Source organism: Barbus barbus (assembly GCF_936440315.1).
Source record: "Barbus barbus genome assembly, chromosome: 26".
NCBI classification, from domain to species: domain Eukaryota; kingdom Metazoa; phylum Chordata; class Actinopteri; order Cypriniformes; family Cyprinidae; genus Barbus; species Barbus barbus.
Genome location: NC_136754.1, coordinates 21,374,166 through 21,394,229, shown reverse-complemented (window position 1 = coordinate 21,394,229; position 20,064 = coordinate 21,374,166). Strand labels below are relative to the sequence as shown.

Below are 20,064 nucleotides of genomic sequence, written 5' to 3'. Positions count from 1 at the left end.
TTCTGAGGCCATCCTGCATCATTCTCTTGAGATCTACAGCTCATTTTTTTCAGATGTGAAAATGTGTTCGTGCAGCAGCCTGCACCTACCAGGGGAAATGATGCATTGCTTAACTCAACATAGCTGCTGACCAAAAACTCAGAATTGGTAATGGACAGGGCTAGAAAAAGCAAGCAATGCTTTGTCTTCAGTAATATTCTGAAAAACTGTGATCAACCTTCATATTCAGATCGGAGAAGGTTTTTGGATGTTGTTTGATTTCAAAATTTTACACATGGTGGCACATAAGGAAGCACTCTGAAAAACTGAAACGGTAACAATTAAAAAAGAGTGGCTTGAAACTGTTACAGTTAAATAAAATCCATTTCCATGTAACCATACCTACAGATGGAACTGCAACACAAGGCTAAAATGTAGCAGGTTTGTCCTATTGTCACATTTTGCATGCCAGCTGGGCAGACTCTTAGACTCTGTTGCCTTCGGCACAATCTGAAAAATTTATAGAATAGCATCATTTTAGCCACATAGTTAAAGGCTTGCCAGTGAAAGGAAAAGAGTATGGAAAAAATAAAATTTTCTGTTGCAGAAAAAAATATAATAATAATGATAATGTATTATTATTATTTCATGATTTGTTGAGAATATCACAGATGAGAATAAAGTGACGTATGTTTTGTATTAAAAGGCCAATAAAAAGCTTGAAGTTTTGTGCATCTGGTAAGAGTCTGGTGTGATGTCACGTGCATTCTTCTCTCCCGAGTTCCTCATGCAGGGTGGGTCACGTGGTCATTCCCTTTTCCCTATAGTTCCCTATGAAGAGCGCAACACAGGCAGTTCACCAGGGTTTGAGACACAATCTGTGTCTCTCTCTCTCTCAATCTCGGACAGCGCACTGGTCCACCTGGATGCCGTGACTTTCGTTTCTTTGCATTCAATCCTAACAACAGAGACACTTTGAAAATGGCTGGAGCAATTATTGAGAATATGAGCACCAAAAAGTTGGTGATTGTGGGAGTAATTCTCCTTTTATTCCAAGCGTTCTCCTTTATGGTCGGAGGACTGATTGGTGAGTACCTACTTTTACAAAACCGTCTAGATTTGATAGTTTAGGCTTTGTTGGCTTTTACTACATATGTTGCCATTCGTTATGGTGTGCAACATTAGGTGGTTTTTAGGAAAAAAAGAGAGTCTTCTTTGCGTTCTTGGACGGAGTGAAAAGTTGCGGAATGGCTTTGTTACAGTAGTGTCAAAGATGGGCGCTTATTTTCACCCCGTCGACTGGTGCAGTCTTTGTGCTGCTGCTTTCTGCGTTCCGCCTTTAAGTTTGAGAGCAGATCAGACAGACGCGACATTCAGTTTTACTCGCTGCTTCTGCGCCTTGATGTTTGTCCCCGGTCCCTGAAAAATGCTATGAAAAACTAAACGGAGAAAGGCTTGTTTAAACCAACTTGAGATTTTATTATAATATTGTGAAGTGTCTTCCCTATTTACTTTGTTTATTTTAAACAACTTTGAATTAATCTTCAAAGATAGTTTCTTAATGTTTCCATTGCAGAGCAGGCACATTAATAAAATTCAGGGAAAACCTTCGTAGCCTACATTTAAGAAATGTTACAAACAAACAAAAGACGAAGTTAGCAATGAAGTATGTTGTATATTACAAACTTTATTTGCTAATTTCAGCCAATTAACTTGTACCAGTCTTGTATTCGGTTGTTAAATTCAGTCTTTCTACTTCTCATCAGCCAATAAACGGTTAAAGAGGTGCATCTCTAGAACTTTTCTTTGATCTCACATCTGAACAGATAACCCCTCCTCTGTGCCCACAGGCGTTCCTCAGTTTGTGCTCTTTTGTGCCCGTTTTTACAGAGGCGATGAAAAATTCCCTTCTGTCTTAAGGCTTGAATATTTATTTCCAAGTAGCTTGTTTCATTTGGCACCACCTGGAAAGACTGTTTTGTCCTCCTCGTCCACTTTTCCTCTTTGCCACCTCAGACTTCCTTCTGATTTCGATAGGAAGGGAATCAGTTCTTGGGCCCCTGCAGAATGTGGGATGAATGGTGATAAATTAGCTTGCTTTGGCTATTCTTGCCTGTGATTGATTTAATGAAGCAGGATTCCTTTGTGTTTGTTCGGTGGCTGGTGGCAGCCAGGGTAATTGAGTAGAAAGGCGCGCTGCTTCCCCTGTTATTGGACATCTTAAACACTGCATGAGGTCACTGGGCCGAAAGGCGACTATTATTTTGTGGTGGTATTTTGAGGAGAGTTTGTTCCTAGGATTGTGGGTCAATGAATAATTGAACTCTGAGAGGTTTGGTACAGCTAATTTTGTTTACTTATATTTCAAAGGAATGGGTTTGTACCAAGCAAATGTGAGCAGAGCAATTAAAAGGCCCACCCATTAGCTTTTTAGATATTATTAACATTTTTAATTTACATTTACATTTAGTCATTTGGCAGACGCTTTTTTTTTTTAATTGTGCTGTTACTCATTTATAGTGAATGAAATCCTGAAAAACACTCCTGGAATAGAGACTAAACCTGAGCGGTGTCCTAAAGCTATAGGCTGGTTCACATTATTTCGCGCTTCCTGGTCATTTGCACGCTTTAGATGTCCTTGATGACCCAGGAAGGGTTCTATTGACTCATACTTAAGACTACCAGGATCAGCCTTCTGAATGGTGGAGGAAGCCTGTTCATACTTTCTCATGCTAATGACCCCCTCTTAGTAAGGGTATGTCGGAGAGTCACTTTGTGAGTCTTGTATTCATTGTCTAGACATTTGTGTTTCATTTATATATGCCATTCAACCGTTTTGGGTCAGTAAGGTGTTCTTTCTCTCTTTAAAAAAAAAAAAAAATTTGAATCGGATAAATTTGTTTTATGCTCCCGAAATATTATTATAATTTAAAATAACTGTTTTCTGTTGATAAAGTAAAATATAATTTCTTCCTATGATGGCAAAGCTGAATTTTCAGCAACCATTATTCCAGTCTTCAGTGTTACATGATCCTTCAGAAATCATTTTAATATGCTTATCATTACTGAAAATTGTTTTATAGATTATCTAAATGAATACAAATTACAAAGAAAGACATTCCTATTTAACTATCTTAAAGTCTTTACTATCACTTTTTAATCAATTTAATGTATTCTTTCAGGAAAGTATATTTTACTGCTCTTTTCACTGCATTTTTATTATTAATTTTTTTTAAGTATGAATTTCAATTTTTAAAACCAGCTGTTTGCAGAGTTTATATAACTTTATAAAATATGTATAAAAATACATTTATTTTTTAAAATAAAATTCTATGCTCTGTGATTAAAAAAAATCAGTTTTTTGTAGTCTTATAAAATAAATATGAGAGATTTTGCTTATGTCCTGTCTGTGTAGTTATGTGCAAAATATGTGAATCAGTACATTATTCTTTATTCTCAAGCTATTCTTAAACCGATATTCAAATATATTTCTGTAGCTCCGAGCCCCACCACTGCCGTCCATTACCTGGCCACCAAGTGTGTGGATACTGTGAAGACCCACCATAAGGGCTCCAAGTGGTTCATGCCATGGGGCCCCGATCAGTGCAGCAAGATCAGAGACTTTGATGAGGCCATGGCCAAGAGAATCGAGGCCAACAACATTGTGTTTGCAGTCCACATTCCACTGCCCAACAGAGAGATGAGTGCCTGGTTCCAGTTCATGTTGGTTATCCTCCAGTTTGACATTGCCTTCAAAATGCAAAACCAGATTGGTGAGTAAAAAAAAAAAAAAAAGTGTTATTGTATGTGTTTGTTTTAGTGTGTTTGAGGTTGTAATGTGCACCTCCTGTGCCCCCCCCCCCCCCCCCCCCAAAAAAACCCCCCATAAACATGACATCACTATATGGTTTATAAGCTTATACGAACATCGCTGTTGTGTCGAAAGTGTAGGAGGGGACACATGAACACCCAGAGGAATTTCCCATTCTATTCACTCAAAAGTAGATTGGATTTCTCACATGCTGTGAGAGGACTAACAATGATGGATGGCCTGTTTTCTCACTGTTGTGGTTGGAGCCTGAAGGACCTCAATGAGGATTAAGTCAGCATGCAGGTGGGTGGGGGGTGGGACTGCTCAAGGCTTTAACACAGACAATTGGAGGATAATAAATAGGAATGTAGTCCTCCCATTTGGTTTGATTGCCACTTGAGAATTAAGAGACACAAATCAAATTTTAAAGATTAAATAAATATCTCCAGTATAGTTTCATCTCATTAGACTATTACATTCCATCACCATTTTGTATTTAAATCTGGTTCCTTTTCACAGTTTTTCTTGATTTGTCAAGTTAATGTGTCTTTGTTTGAACCTGATGGGTTTCGGCCGTGTGGACCTGCATAGTACTGTTGCTATTTAAAATCATCTGGCTGTGGGAGGGTGGGGATCTGGAACGGCTCCAAGTCTGCCCTTTCAAAGACAGGATTAAGCGGATAACACTGGCCACTAATGAAGAGCCATTGTCGAGGTAGACCAGTCTGGGAAAGTGATCGGAACGTCGGAAACCTTTGCTGGCTATTCAAGTCTTGAGAAATGTAGGAGCAGTTTTTTGTTTCCCTAACACATTAACTAGTGCTAGTGTGGAAGCTACCATGGTCTTGTTATATTCCCCTCCCTGAAGCACGTATTTGTGCATAAAGTAGGAAAAAAAAAAAAAAAAAGTTTATTTTTTATTTTATTTTTTTACCTGTTTGGCACAGTATTCTCAAGTGCCGTTACTGCAGATCTTTGCATTATTAATTATGCATTAAAGACTTGAATAAACCATTTTTGTACAGTTCAGGGTTTTGTAGCACAATCTGGAACATGCTTGCCTACAAGATCATCCTCAGCCAGATGTTATGTGTTTACCGTAAGTCTTGTGTGATCTTCTGCCAGCTGTTTTTCTGTGTATCCTGTTCTCCGAGCAAGACCTCACAGAGTGTCAGCAGTCTTACTAATAAGGTCCTATCAGGAATTCATTTGGCACTCAGCATTTCACAATGAAAAAGTAACATATTGCAGAGAGAGAGTGGTGTGTTCATGTTACTTCTTAATTACAGTGGAGGGGGTAATTCAAGTAACATGAGTTATATAAGATTACCTTTTTCAAGTAACCAGTAAAGTAAAGCTTTAAAAAATAAATAAATAATGAATCGGATATTTAATATTAAAGCAACACCAGTCAATTTCTTTTCCCATTTATTCACTAACAGCTCTCCTGTTCCCATGTTGAAAGAAATCGGGAGTAACTGCAGAGGTGTTGTGTGTGTGTGTGTGTGTGTGTGTGTGTAAACATGATGCTTACTGTAGTTCTAGACTAAATGTGAACATGCATTTACTCATCTCAAAAAACAGATTCAGTATTTCTCAAAATAAATAAAAACAATGAAATGCAAACTCAGAATATGATACAAACCTGAAAAAATTACATGCGTTAAATAACAGTTATTTAGTGTCTTTTGCTGCTGACCTTAGACGATCCAATTCAACCATACTAATAAGCAAAAATTACTTTAGATAAACATAACATTTGTGTTTCCTTTTTTTTTTAATTGCTAAAGAGTGTTGAACTTTCTTCTCCTGCATATTTTTATTCATGCAATCCAGAATAGCAGTACAGCTGAAAGGTTTGTTTGAGCTGCACCCTCTACTCAGATGTGAATTTACATTTCCTTCAGCCTGAGGCTTATTCATGTCACTTTTGGTGTGAAAGTGCTTTTACATTTGCCCAAAATAGAACTTTTTATGTAAAAACAAAACAAAACAAGCAAGCCCAGCACAGATGAGAAAAAAGTAACACAAATTGTAAAGTAATGGATTACTTTCCCTAAAAAGTAACTCAGTTAATTACTTTTTAGGGAGTCATGCAATATTGTAATGCATTACTTTTAAAAGTAACATGCCCCAACACTGCACACTGGTGAATGCAAAGCAAATTTATGAACAAATTTTATGTTACCAAATCTCTCTTTTCTGGTTCTTTTACCACTCAAAATGTAAAATAGTAATTGACGCATTGCTTAAAAAGGTATTTAAACACAGAGGTTTGTGTTGTAACTAAGTGTGCTATAAACTAATGCATATATACAGTCTCTGATTTAAGAGTTAAATGTTTACAGTGATACATTTGGAATTATTACCATAGTTTTGATGAAAATTAACTTAATAATTTGTGCTGCATGGTGCATCCTTTCAATGAAAGTTAGTACTGTTTCCAACTAAACTTGTATTAAACTAGAGTTTAAGATATGATACTCTACCATTCAAAGGTTTGGAGTCAGTGAGATGTTTTTGAAAAATAAAAATACTTCTATTCAGCAAGGATGCATTAAATTGATCAAAAGTGGCAGTACAGACTTAAAATGTTGCAAAAAGGTTTTGAAAAAAGTGTCACAGTTTCCACAAAAATATTAATCAGCACAGCAGTTTTCAACATGGATAATAATAATAAATGTTTCTTGCGCATCAAATCAGCATATTAGAAAAATTTCTGAAGAATTATGTGCCCGAAAGTAATGTCTTCAGAAAGTAATGTATAATGTCATATAAAGTAATGAAGTAATGTCTTCAGAAAATTCTACTTTGCCATCCCAGCAATAAATTACATTAAAAAAAAAAATAATAATAATAATTAAAATATATTTAAAAAAATTACATTAGAATATGGTTATTTTAAATTATATGTACTGTTTTTCTGGTCGAATAAATACAGCCTTGGTTAGCATAAGAGTCTTAATTAAAACTTTTGAACAGTATTGTATATTGTCACATAAACCCATCATAACCCTTGTCTAAATTCTTTAGATTACTCCAGTTTTCTCACTAGTAGTATATAGAAGGAAAACAATGTTTACCTTGCTTGTTCTGGTTAAGGCAACCACATTAGTTTTAATACATTAAATAAATATCCAAATCAGTCAGTACTATATACTACATTGCTCCCCTTAGCACAGCACAGATTCTGCAGGCTTTGGCCAACCGACTTGGTGCCGGCACTGTTCGGTGACATCATCAGAATTGTGCCAAGTTTTGTTGTTTGTAATATTTTCTAAAACAAATTGTCATCTAAATATCTGAGGCTAGAAAATGTTGGCTAAACAGAAATATGCAAATTTGAATTGCAGTTCACCTTTATGAAAATCTAAAACGGTGATCAGAATCCCTGTATACCTACATTTTTACTTTCCTGAAAGATCAGGCTACTCTAATGGATCACATGACCATCACCAGGATCACCAGTTCCTCATATTCAGTGGAGTGCCATTGGTTCTCTCTTTCTTGTCTCTCTGGCCCAAGCAGCACAGTTTGGCCGGTCTCCAGCAATAACACAGCTGTTGAAATGGCTTAGTCGCCGGGGTGATGCGGGCTGCGCCCGGGCGGAATGTTTGTGTGTGCTAAGCTGACATTCAAAGCTCTTTGGCACAGCCGCTCGCCACAGCCACACTGGAGGAGAGAGGATTGGGCTAATAATGTCTGCCGCTCTCTCCTTCTGTTCCTCCTGCCCCTCCCCCCATAAAGCTCAGCCTTCCATGTGCAAGAATTCTCTTTAGTGCTCTCCAGCTTGTTTCATAACACAACAAGGATCTCTTTAGAGAAGTGAAGTGGAACTCAGGCTGTGCAAAGTGATCTAAACCACCGGCCCCTTTCCCAGATACCTCCTGCTTTCCCAAAGCTCAGGAGTTTCACACCACATGACTCTGTAATACTTTGACAATGCCTCATGCAAAGTTGAACCTGTTTTTTGTGAGTCTATGTGAATTTGATCATATATGCCTGCTGATGTATTGAAACAGGTGCGTGTAAGGTTATGATTGACTCGAATAGGGTGCGCATAGATAAAATTACTCCTAGGTTACCTTGAGCTACTTTTAGCCACATTGTGATGACAAGAGTTATTCATGAGAATGCTATGGGATGTCATAAATCTGTCATTTCACATGTCTATATTTGGCCTTGTCCATAAGTCCAATATTGTTCTTCAGTCAGCAGGTGCTCATTTAATTTCCCAGATGTCAAGGTTTTGAAGAGATAAGAGCTCACTCAAAAATGACCTGCAATAATCATTTACTCACCCTCTTTGTTGTTGTGTGTCATGTGACACCCCCCCCCGGGGAAACACAAAAGGTGAATCCAAATGCCAGAAAAAGTAATGATGGTTAAAATGTAAAACGGTAAAAAGTGGTCAGTAGGACTCGTGCATTGTATTGTAAGACCTCTGTAGCCAGATGCAGTTTCACAGATCTAATATTCTGATACACATGCAGTTTCTTCCCAACTGTTTACTACATTCACAAACAAAATGCATTGCCGTCATTTCCCAAAATGTCATTTGTGTAATATAACAAATTCTGTAAACAGGAATGAACTTGTGAGCTCTTTAAAAATAGCTTCTCATGGTGCATTTAGCTGGCATGTTTCTTTGAATCGGGTTCAATTCCAAATGGCTGCAGAGTTTAGACCCTAATAGAGTAAAAACATTTTGTTTGTACTTTTTCATTAATTCTTGTCTCATGCTTAAAGAAAAAAAAAAGTCTATCGGAATCAATGTGGTTGTTTAAAAAAAAAACTGGAGATCAGAATTGGCAGTCAGTCAACAAATTAGGTTATTTACGAAGGATTTAAAGAAGATAAGCAGTTAAGAAGAAAATAGCAGTTATTTTAATGCAACAACTCTTACTGGTTATAGTGCATTATCTTTCTGATATATCAGACTGAATTATGTGTGTTCTTTGTTGGCGTGTAGACAATGGAGCTTTGGTCACCATGGATGTTGGTCTGGCCTACAGAGACAGCACTCTGAGTGAGTGGACTGAGATGGCCCATTCTATAGAGCATCGCAAACTGAGCTGCAATTTCACTGCAACAAAGGTAAGCATGCAAGTTATTTCTGACCCATAACGAATCCAAAAACACCCCTTACTGATAGTGTTAAGACCATTTTTCAAGGTAGGGCAGAGACTTCAGTCTCTGTAAACACTATATAGAGAACCAGTGCATTGAACCTTGAATAGCTCTGTATTCAGCTTTGTTTTCTTCTAAAAGGTTCAAAACCTCACCAGAATCTCTTTTTATTGTCAGACTTATGAGAACGAGGGGCGCTACTATGATTGTGACCTGTTGCCCTTTATGGAGGTTGGCAGTGTGGCCCATAAGTACTATCTTCTCAACATCCGACTACCTGTTAATGAACGCAAAAAAGTCAACATCGGGATTGGAGAAATCAAAGACATCCGTCTGGTGGTGAGTCTTCAGACAATACAGAATGTGTGCTGTGACTTTGATTAAATACAATCATAGGATGCTTGTTTACTCGGAGTAATGCAAGCAGTTTTGTTTGAGCTTTGTTTGCATGGGAGGATTTTGGCCCAGACTCGGCTTGTTATAATTGGCACACACTTCTGGACAGGGCAATGGTTATAGAAATGTCAGTGGACTGAACATATCTGGACTGCATCACCTCTTAATCTTCCCTTCTGTTTGGATTACTCTTCTTATTTGGCTCTCAGCAAACAACCATACCCATCAATTAAGTGCTCTTAATGTGGTTCTTGTGATGTCACTGTAATTTCCCTCAATGTAACTTTCCAGAGCATTCATCAAAATGGTGGCTTCACCAAGGTTTGGTTTGCCATGAAGACATTCCTTACTCCCAGCGTCCTCATTATCATGATCTGGTACTGGAGGAGAATCACCCAGATGACCAGGCCACCTGTTCTACTGGAAAAGTAAGATTGTTATGCTTCTGTCACTTCTTTCAACTGGTCTGCAAGATCAAGGCCACAGTCACACAACAGCAGAATTTTACTGTATTTGAGTCCTTAATACAGTTACGTTCGGACTGTTTGGTTACTTGTGGGATTGACAACCCTATTCTATATCTAAACTCGCATCAGTGAACTTTAAGTACTCAGATCTGTATTTTAAGCAAATCCCTGCTGTGTGAATTGAACAATGCTGGACAACTACTTGTCACTTCTAGCATGGGTTTTCATTTTTCAGTTTATGGTGTCTGTAACTTACAGAAAAGCAGATATAAGTAGTGTGTCATCTGAAATTTCAGATCCTGTCCTATCAGTTTTGTGGTATGCATCCATCGCAAATAGTGGTCGACCGATACTGGATTTTTGACAGCTGAAATCAATGCCGATATCTTGGAAAGCTGGGTGGCCAATATAATTTTATTTAATGTTAATTAATATTTAAGAAATTTTAAATAATTTGAAAATGGTTTAAAAATAAATGTGTAAAATAAACATACTTTAGATGACAAAAGTATTTTTCACAAATAAATATTTAATAAAAATATAATTAAACGCTGTAACTAACAGGGCACTCAGTATTCTGGGAAGTTTGTGTGCATTGAGAATCATATTGTTCAAATAAATCCAAGGTAACAGTCATTTTACATACAGCACACAGTGCAAATGACATGAATATGACAGTGGCCAAATGCATAGTTTGAAATCACGAGTTTAAAGTTTGTTGATCGCGCGTTTCCTCCTGACCGACCGTCATGCAGAGCACTCACGATCGTGCAGGATACAAATGCACACTTCACAAGAAGTTTGCAAGGTTTGTGAAGTTAAATGTCCATTAGTTATTCAAAGATTTGTTTAGGTAAATGCTATAAATGCGTATTTGCTGAATGCTGATAAACGAGAAAGTATTAGAATGTGAGCACTGTGTGCTCAAGCGCTGCCACTCTCAGTGCTGTCAAAATAAAAGCTTAAACAAACTTATCGGCAGATTCCGATATTTGAAAAATGACAAATATCGGCTGATATATCAGGCTTTGCGATATATCGGTCGACCACTAATCGCAAATGCTCCACTCTTTACTGTGGTATAAATCTGCCTTAATATTCTCACCAAATCTTAAGATTTCCAGAACAAATTTAGCCTCAGTTGAACTTTTGCTGTCAAATGTGATGAGACTTTGCAGTTTTATAAGCTGTTGAATGAATAGGACATTTTGAGAATCACACCTGTATGTAAATTCCAACGGACAGTGTGAATGTTGCCCAAAAGGTAACAGTCAGTTTTTTCTGGTTTTATTGGTTTACTGGTCAATAGAATGAAGAAAGGCAGGATAATTTAGATCTACTGTTTTGACCATAGGAAACATTATTTTAATTACATTTTTTGTAAGGGGGTTGCCAGGGTGTTTTTTTTTTTTTTTTTGGTTGGAAGAAAAAGCTTATACGAAAGAGGGGTTATGCGTTGTTTTTACAGTACTACTGTGTGGTTGCTTGAGTGTTCTGGGTTGATCGCTAGGTTCTAGGTGCTTTCTTACTGGTCCAAGTCAAATAAGTCCTCCCCCGATTCTCTGCGATTATTCTGGTCTAGAAGTATTGCTCAGAGTCAGGACCCTCCTTCAGTTTATATCTCTGGGATAGTCTATAGGACAGTGTATATCTGAACTGTTTTAGATATGAATTATGTCTACAGCATGCAGAAAAGTTGCAGAAAAAAAATTACTTGGAAAAGTTCAATTCTGAGAAATGAGTAACAGTAATAGTGATGTTTGCCTTAGAAAAACAGTAAAATTGACTTTGAAAACACTTTAAATGAAATGAAGGAATCAAAATAGCAAAACGTTTTTATCTTAATTTTTTTACATTCAAGCATATGCAAAGCAACTTTAATTGCATTTAAGCTATTCCACTATTCAGTTAATTTGTTCATGTATTCCCTAAGAATCGAACCCATGATCTTGTTGTTGCTAGCATGACGCTGAGCGGTTTGAGCTACAGGAATGTATCTAACAATCAATTTCTCTATACAAAATATACTGCATTGTGAACAGTGTTTGATATGAAATATCAATTTCTGTTAATATTTCTTGAAGAAATCTTTTTCATAAGTTCATTTTAGTTTCTTCTTTGCAAACTAAACACGTGCACCAACAATCCATCTCTCAAATGCACTGCCTTTTGCACTAGAGGTCCCAGAAGACAGGAAGCTCTCAAGCAGTTTTGTGCATCTTGCAAGAAGGATAATTATTTTTTTATGTTGTAAAAGCTTTTCCATAGCATGCTTTTTTACTCGAGCGTCAAGATGGGAACTGGAACCCTTTTTTACATTTCTGAGGAAGCTAAGAAATGTGTGACATGGGGTCCCACTGGCTTTCGTATTGGAATGATGCCAGAATGCTGCTTCATGCCAGTGGAACCGGCAGAAGTAACACATGTCTCCAGGGAGCAGCTTATTTTAGTTGACTTCATGGATGTGCTCTATCTTGTATTCTTGCTATTCACAGCTAATTTTTGTGCCCTTGTGTGTTTAAGAGCTCTTCAAAAATACATAGATGCACTTCATACATACAGTGACTTAAATACATTTAATGTAGTAATTAAAATTATAATGGTGAAACATCAGACAAAGTTACATTTTTTTTTTTTTAGCAGCCGTTACTCCAGTCTACATTTCTTATGTGCTGCTTAATATTTTTGAGGAAACCTTGATACTTTGTTTCAGGATTATTTAAATAACAAGTGTCAATTTAATGTATCCTTGCTGAAAGGAGTATTAATTTCTTTAAAAAAAAGAAAATAATAATTTCATTGACCCCAAACATTAAAAAGCACCTGAAAAAATGCATCTAAAAACTTAAATTGTAACATCTATTATTACTTTAAAGGGTTAATTCACCCAAACATGAAAATTCTGTCATTAATTACTCACCCTCATGAGTAATTCTTTTTTTTTTTTTAATGCTATAAAACCGTATGAAGCCAATATGAATACAGTGAGATTTCTAAGAACTTGCTACATGTTCTAAACTAATGTTTTAAAAGATTTTTTTTTTTCTTTATTGTGGACGGTCTTATTTTAAATTGCAGTTTTACTTTTTGGTAGCTGCCTGAAAAGCTGCTTTGTTCTCATTGCTAGTAAAAAATGCACCTTCGTACCCTCACCAGAGTTGAACTCATGGAACATTCCCGGCATTCCAACACAATATGGTCTCTTTCTGCCCTGATTGGGCAGGCTGGAATGCGATTCATGTGTTTGAAGTCACATTCTACACCCCATCTCAGTCTCACCAAATTAGCTTGTCCCAGCATGCTTGCGTTTGAACACTAGAAAAAATGAAAGCTGACATGGAGCCAAATTTGTTTGACTATGTCTTGGTTCTATCATACATTGGTTAAAAAAAGTGATCTTTACTGGTATATTGATGATCATATCTCTGTACGCTTTGTGTTCTTTTAGGATTATCTTTGCTCTGGGAATCTCCATGACATTCATCAATATCCCCGTTGAATGGTTCTCAGTGGGTTTCAACTGGACCTGGATGCTGCTGTTTGGTGACATCCGTCAGGGCATCTTCTACGCAATGCTGCTTTCTTTCTGGATTATCTTCTGTGGAGAACATCTAATGGTAAGAGCCACTTTCCTGTTTGTCCAAACAATGGAATACTAAGGGAGTGTTTGGATTTGGTGCAGAAGCACTTTGCAGTTTTTTGTTAGACTAAACTAATTTATAGGAAAACGAGCTACTGAATTGATTGCCATACTCAAAATTTAATAGTTTATTACTATAATGCATTTTTGTTGTTTTTACTTTTTCCCCTCAAGGACCAGACGGAGAGAAACCGATTTTCTGTGTACTGGAAACAGGTTGGACCCATTGTCTTTGGCTCCTTCTGCCTGTTCATTTTTGATATGTGTGAAAGGTGAGCCAATGCTGAACTACCCTCATTTTTGGCATGAAGGAACTCTTTAGTTTCCATCTAACTCGAGTTCTTTAGACCTTAGGACTGCTGGTTCTTCGTAATAAAAATGCCTTGTATTTGTTTTCTTCATAGAGGAGTACAGCTGAAGAACCCTTTCTACAGTATCTGGGCATCAGATGTTGGGACAGAGCTTGCTGTATCCTTTTGACTGTGGGATGTTGGTACAGATGTTAATTAATTGCCTTCAGAATGGCAACTGATGGTCAAATCCCTGCTCTGTTCATTCAAGTATTACAATCATGCATCTTCCTTACGTGCCACATGTTCGGACCAAACATGTACTAAAGGTTTTAAGAGTAAATAAAGATCCACACAAAAATATCTCAACCATATTGTTGCTGATTTCTATACTTCTGTGGTATAGTGTAGTCATATGCTTTGTGTTAAGTTATTACTTTAACTGAGATTGGTGCAGATGGCCTTCATCATTGTAGCAGGAATCTGCGCATGTCTCTACTTCCTGTTCCTGTGCTTCATGGTGTTCCAAGTGTTCAGAAACATCAGTGGGAAAAGGTCATCCTTACCTGCTTTGACAAAAGCTCGTCGACTGCACTATGAGGTAACGTGTAACCTAGATAATGTTAGCATTTGTATGACTAGTGAGCTTTCGGAAAACCCCAAAGAAGTTTGTACAAAAGTTTAGAAATTTGCTAAAAAGTTAGTTTATGATCGTATACAGACTGCGGATTTATTACGAATTATAATGTCCTAAATATTGCTGCTAGATATATTTAAATGCACTTCCATGGTTGGAACTGTTCGGACTCCATTTTACTATAACCTCGAATTTAGGTTGAAATGCAAATTGGTTGTTTGTCCATTTCTATTTATTAGTATTCTGACCCTTAATTATTCTATTTAACGGTTTACTTTTGTATTTTACTCAAATTGTGTTTGAATTGTCTATCTCAGGAGATCAAAGTTCCTGAGATTCTTACAGCCTTACAGTGCTCAAGGAACATTTGGTATTATCAGTGTTGAAAACAGTTGTGTTGTTTTTCTCTCATGTAGGGCCTCATCTTCCGCTTCAAGTTCCTGATGTTGGTCACATTAGCATGTGCTGCAATGACTGTCATCTTCTTCATCATTAGCCAGGTATGGATTAGTTGTCAGCTAAAGCAGTTTCTACATATGTCATCGTAGATTGATTCTTCATATGGTTTTCGTTGTGTGTTAACAGGTGAATGAGGGTCACTGGCACTGGGGTGGCTACACGGTTCAGGTGAACAGTGCCTTCTTCACTGGAATCTATGGCATGTGGAACCTCTATGTATTTGCCCTCATGTTTCTCTATGCACCTTCTCACAAGCGTTATGGGGACGAGCAATCAAGGGGTGAGACACTTGGACAATAAAATTTTAAATAGTTTGTATGACACCTGCAACACTAATGAAAAAGGTTCTATGCAGATATGCTGCATATAATAGGTTATTATGCGTTATAAGCCTTTATCAACCAACATCAAGGATGGTCCAGCTACAAGCGCCTTTCCAATTGAATGGACATCATGGACACTGCTCACAATCCTTCAATTTTATTTTGTCAAATTAATTTTTGACTCGTACTAAACTTGCCTAATCTACAGGAGCATCAACATTTTGTTCATACTCTGTAGCCAGAGGTGACCCCTGACCTCAATAGCTATTGATTCATTTACTGTGTAAAAGATATTCTTTTGCTGTGAAAGAGCCAAATGATAAAATGCATCGATTTACAATATAATTTGTTGTAATAGACGTTATTATTATCATTTGCATTTTATACATGAATGATATATGTTATATTATTTTTGTTTTTTAGAGGTGGCCATTTGATATGCTAGAATGGTTGCTGCTAATGATCCAAAAAATAAGGCAAATTAAAGGTCTTTATTTTTTGTACATACAAATATTTACACGATGTATGAGTTCACATGCAAGGACCTGTTGATGACTGTTAAAACAGGTGTTATTCTGCTGTGCACTATGGGGATATCAAGGGTTGTGTTCCTGATGCAAGTAGTGAATCACTAGACGGTTATTTGATTGGTTATTTGGTTTACAGACAAACTGAGACTACATTTTGAGGCACTCTCAAAACTGCTCAGTTTTTCCCATGAATCATGAGAAATAAATTTTTTATTGTGCTGATTTGAAATGCACACGTTGTCTCAAAAAGATGTTTCAAGAGTCAGATGGTGTTGTTTCATGTCTGCAGCACAAGGGAAATCAGTACCTGCAGTACTGTAAGGACATTCGCTTAGCACCATGTTACACAGTCTCCTCATGTTTAGTTTGTTTTAAGACGAGCACATCTTGATGCCAGGAAAGGGTGGGGCTTGGTTTTTTTCCCTCTTTTGGGGAAATGGGCCTCTTTGGCGGCGGTAGTTGTCTCTAATCTAGGCCAGGCTTCCTACTTGGGCTGGTCTAATGAAAACCATCAATATCTTGATGTCATGCTTGAAACTTTATGGTTTTCTGTCCCTGTATGGTGTTTATTGTTATGTTAGAATAGACATTCCAGAGATCTTCAAACATTACTTCAATGTTTTAGGCTTTGTTTTATGCGTTAAATTTGTATTTTTTTTAAGTGCATGATGCAAAGAGGTAACGAGTGTCGGTCTCAGCTCTGTCTAAAATTTTGTTGACAACATATAGACAAATTGGTAGTAAATTGTTTAAATTGTCAGTGGTCATATCCTTCCTAAATTCTCCTGTTATAATAATTTGAGTAAATGTTTGACTTTACAGTAATATTTACTTTTTATTTATAGATATTAATATTTTGTATTTAGCAAGGATGCATTCAGTTGATCAAAAATTGCTGCATCAACATTTATAATTTTACACAACGATTTCTGTTATTCTAAATCAGCATATTAGAATGTTTTCTGAAGGTTTATGTGCCACTGAATACTGGAGTAATGGCTGCACAGCATTTTAAAATATCTTACAATAACAATAATTATAAATTTTATTGTATTATTTATATTGTTGTTTTCAGTGTATTTTTGGTCAAATAAATACGGCCTTGAAGGGCATTAGAGACAACATAAAAATATTACAAATCTTACTGATCCCAAACTTTTCAACTTTTTTTAATAGCCAGTAATAATGGCATAGGTTAGAAATGGTTGTGACAAAGTGCTTTCCTACTTTTAGTGCTTTTTCCCCCTTCTCTTCTCTCCTGTGGTGAAATGGGCCCTACTAGCAGCAGTGGGTATCTCTAATCTAGGCCAGGCTTCCTACTTGGGCTGGTCTAATGAAAACCATCAATATCTAGATGTCATGCCTAAAACGTTCTTTATGGTTTTCGGTGTTTATTGTTATTGCATATATACACTATGGTTATTTGTTCTTGACCTGATTGCAAACATAGCGGATCTTAATTTAGTATTGATAAATTATAGTTCAAACATGGTTTTCCATGTTTGTTCAGACTTGTGCTGCAAGAATTTTGGGGTATTTTTTTTGGTTTATGCTGAATTCTTTATGAAGACGTGAATCACCTTGAAACTTGTGGTTCCTACCGTGTTATGATGTCAGTGTTAGTATTGATCAGTCACTGATACATCTTCCTCTGTTCTCATTTTCCATATAGCTGATCAAGCTGGAAACAGCGGTGAAGACATACAGTTGACCACCACCATCACACATGTGGACGGACCTACAGAGATCTACAAAATGACTGGCAAAGAAGCTCAAGAGTAACCATCACCTTTATTCAGGGCCCAACAAGAGTCAAAAGTTGAAACCATTCGCTTTTGCATGTCCTGTGTGGTGCCTGTCATTTCAAACACAGCCTCACAAATATTTAGTCCCTTTTTCACTTATTGGCTTTCCGTTCCGCTGAGGTTCAGTCTGAAACATCTGCTTATGCCGAGCTGTAGAAAAACGGAGTTGCACACCATCTTGTGGGTGCTGGGAGAAATTATGAAGTGTATCTCGTACTCTGTATATGGGCGAAGGCACTGGTGTTTGCAAGGACCAATACATTGGGGGTAAAGGGAAACGAGGTCATTTAATTTTTAATTATGCGGCAGTTGTTTGTTGTTTATGTATTCTGTAGCTGAGATCTTTGTTTTCCCCTTTGATTTTGTAATTACAAAATAAGGAAGAAAAACGGTCAGCATACTATAGTTACGTTTTTTTTTTTTTTTTTTACTCCAGTTGATCCTTCCTCATATGACTTCCTTAAACACTCCCTACCAAAAGTAAACACACCCTCTGAACCCATAACGTCAATGACCGAGTTCAAAGCAAGGTCTCCCAGAACAAGATGTGGATGTAAAGTGACGTACAGATTCATGTCCTTGTGTTCTGTATGGCAAACACTATGTTCATTATGTTACAGTGTAGAGATATATTTTTTATAAAGTGCTTATTTTCATCTGTTTGAAAGCATTAGGGGCTGTATTGTACCATTGTGTTGTAAAAAATATATATCTTTTTGAGATTTTCGATTGTATCACATGGAAATTTAGGGTTTTGTTCTTTTCATGCTTTTTATGCTAATTTAAATAAAACATTTTAGATTTGTTTGGTTAAAGGGACTTTGCTTAATAAAACACTGGTTAACAGAAAGATGTGCTGCAGTATAAAGTCTCAGAAATACATTTGATGTATACAGTTGGGCAAAAAAGTATTTAGTCAGCCACCAATTGTGCAAGTTCTCCCACTTAAAAAGATGAGAGAGGCCTGTAATTTTCATCATAGGTACACTTTAACTATGAGAGACAGAATGGAGGGAAAGAATCCAGGAAATCACATTGTAGGATTTTTAAAGAATTGATTTGCAAATTATGGTGGAAAATAAGTATTTGGTCAATAACAAAAGTTCATCTCGGTACTTTGTTATATACCCTTTGTTGGCAATGACAGAGGCCAAACGTTTTCTGTAAGTCTTCACAAGGTTTTCACACACTGTTGCTGGTATTTTGGCCCATTCCTCCATGCAGATCTCCTCTAGAGCAATGATGTTTTGGGGCTGTCGCTGGGCAACATGGACTTTCAACTCCCTCCAAAGATTTTCTATGGGGTTGAGATCTGGAGACTGGCTAGGCCACTCCAGGACCTTGAAATGCTTCTTACGAAGCCACTCCTTCGTTGCCCGGGCGGTGTGTTTGGGATCATCGTCATGCTGAAAGACCCAGCCACGTTTCATCTTCAGTGCCCTTGCTGATGGAAGGAGATTTTCACTCAAAATCTCACGATACATGGCCCCATTCATTCTTTCCTTTACACGGATCAGTCGTCCTGGTCCCTTTGCAGAAAAACAGCCCCAAAGCAAGATGTTTCCACCCCCGTGCTTCACAGTAGGTATGGTGTTCTTTGGATGCAACTCAGCATTCCTTCTCCTCCAAACACGACGAGTTGAGTTTTTACCAAAAAGTTCTATTTTGGTTTCATCTGACCATATGACATTCTCCCAATCCTCTTCAGGATCATCCAAATGCTCTCTAGCAAACTTCAGACGGGCCCGGACATGTACTGGCTTAAGCAGGGGGACACGTCTGGCACTGCAGGATTTGAGTCCCTGGAGGCGTAGTGTGTTACTGATGGTAGCCTTTGTTACTTTGGTCCCAGCTCTCTGCAGGTCATTCACTAGGTCCCCCCGTGTGGTTCTGGGATTTTTGCTCACTGTTCTTGTGATCATTTTGACCCCACGGGGTGAGATCTTGCGTGGAGCCCCAGATCGAGGGAGATTATCAGTGGTCTTGTATGTCTTCCATTTTCTAATAATTGCTCCCACAGTTGATTTCTTGCCTATTGCAGATTCAGTCTTCCCAGCCTGGTGCAGGTCTACAATTTTATTTCTGGTGTCCTTCTACAGCTCTTTGGTCTTGGCCATAGTGGAGTTTGGAGTGTGACTGTTTGAGGTTGTGGACAGGTGTCTTTTATACTGATAACGAGTTCAAACAGGTGCCATTAATACAGGTAACGAGTGGAGGACAGAGGAGCCTCTTAAAGAAGAAGTTACAGGTCTGTGAGAGCCAGAAATCTTGCTTGTTTGTAGGTGACCAAATACTTATTTTACCGAGGAATTTACCAATTAATTCTTTAAAAATCCTACAATGTGATTTCCTGGATTCTTTCCCTCCATTCTGTCTCTCATAGTTAAAGTGTACCTATGATGAAAATTACAGGCCTCTCTCATCTTTTTAAGTGGGAGAACTTGCACAATTGGTGGCTGACTAAATACTTTTTTTGTATACTTACAGCTTTTATGTAAGTAATATGAAGCAGAACAAAAAATCACCTCTTGCCCTTGAGTACAATCTTGAATAGCTGACCCAATGGTACCCAACAAATAGCCTCTATATATATATAT

General features: G+C 37.4%; 1 protein-coding gene across 1 annotated transcript; it reads left to right on the top strand.

The window, feature by feature from the left end:
* The first annotated feature begins 766 nt into the window (after positions 1–766).
* On the top strand, positions 767–18,330 carry LOC306845922 (protein wntless homolog). Its single transcript, XM_079378939.1, has 12 exons — positions 767–1,066; positions 3,477–3,752; positions 8,763–8,887; positions 9,098–9,259; positions 9,608–9,744; positions 13,232–13,400; positions 13,598–13,695; positions 13,828–13,891; positions 14,171–14,314; positions 14,767–14,850; positions 14,936–15,089; positions 17,335–18,330. The coding sequence occupies exons 1-12, from the start codon at positions 961–963 to the stop codon at positions 17,442–17,444; spliced, it is 1,629 nt and encodes a 542-aa protein (XP_079235065.1). The 5' UTR covers positions 767–960; the 3' UTR covers positions 17,445–18,330.
* The last annotated feature ends 1,734 nt before the right edge of the window (positions 18,331–20,064 follow it).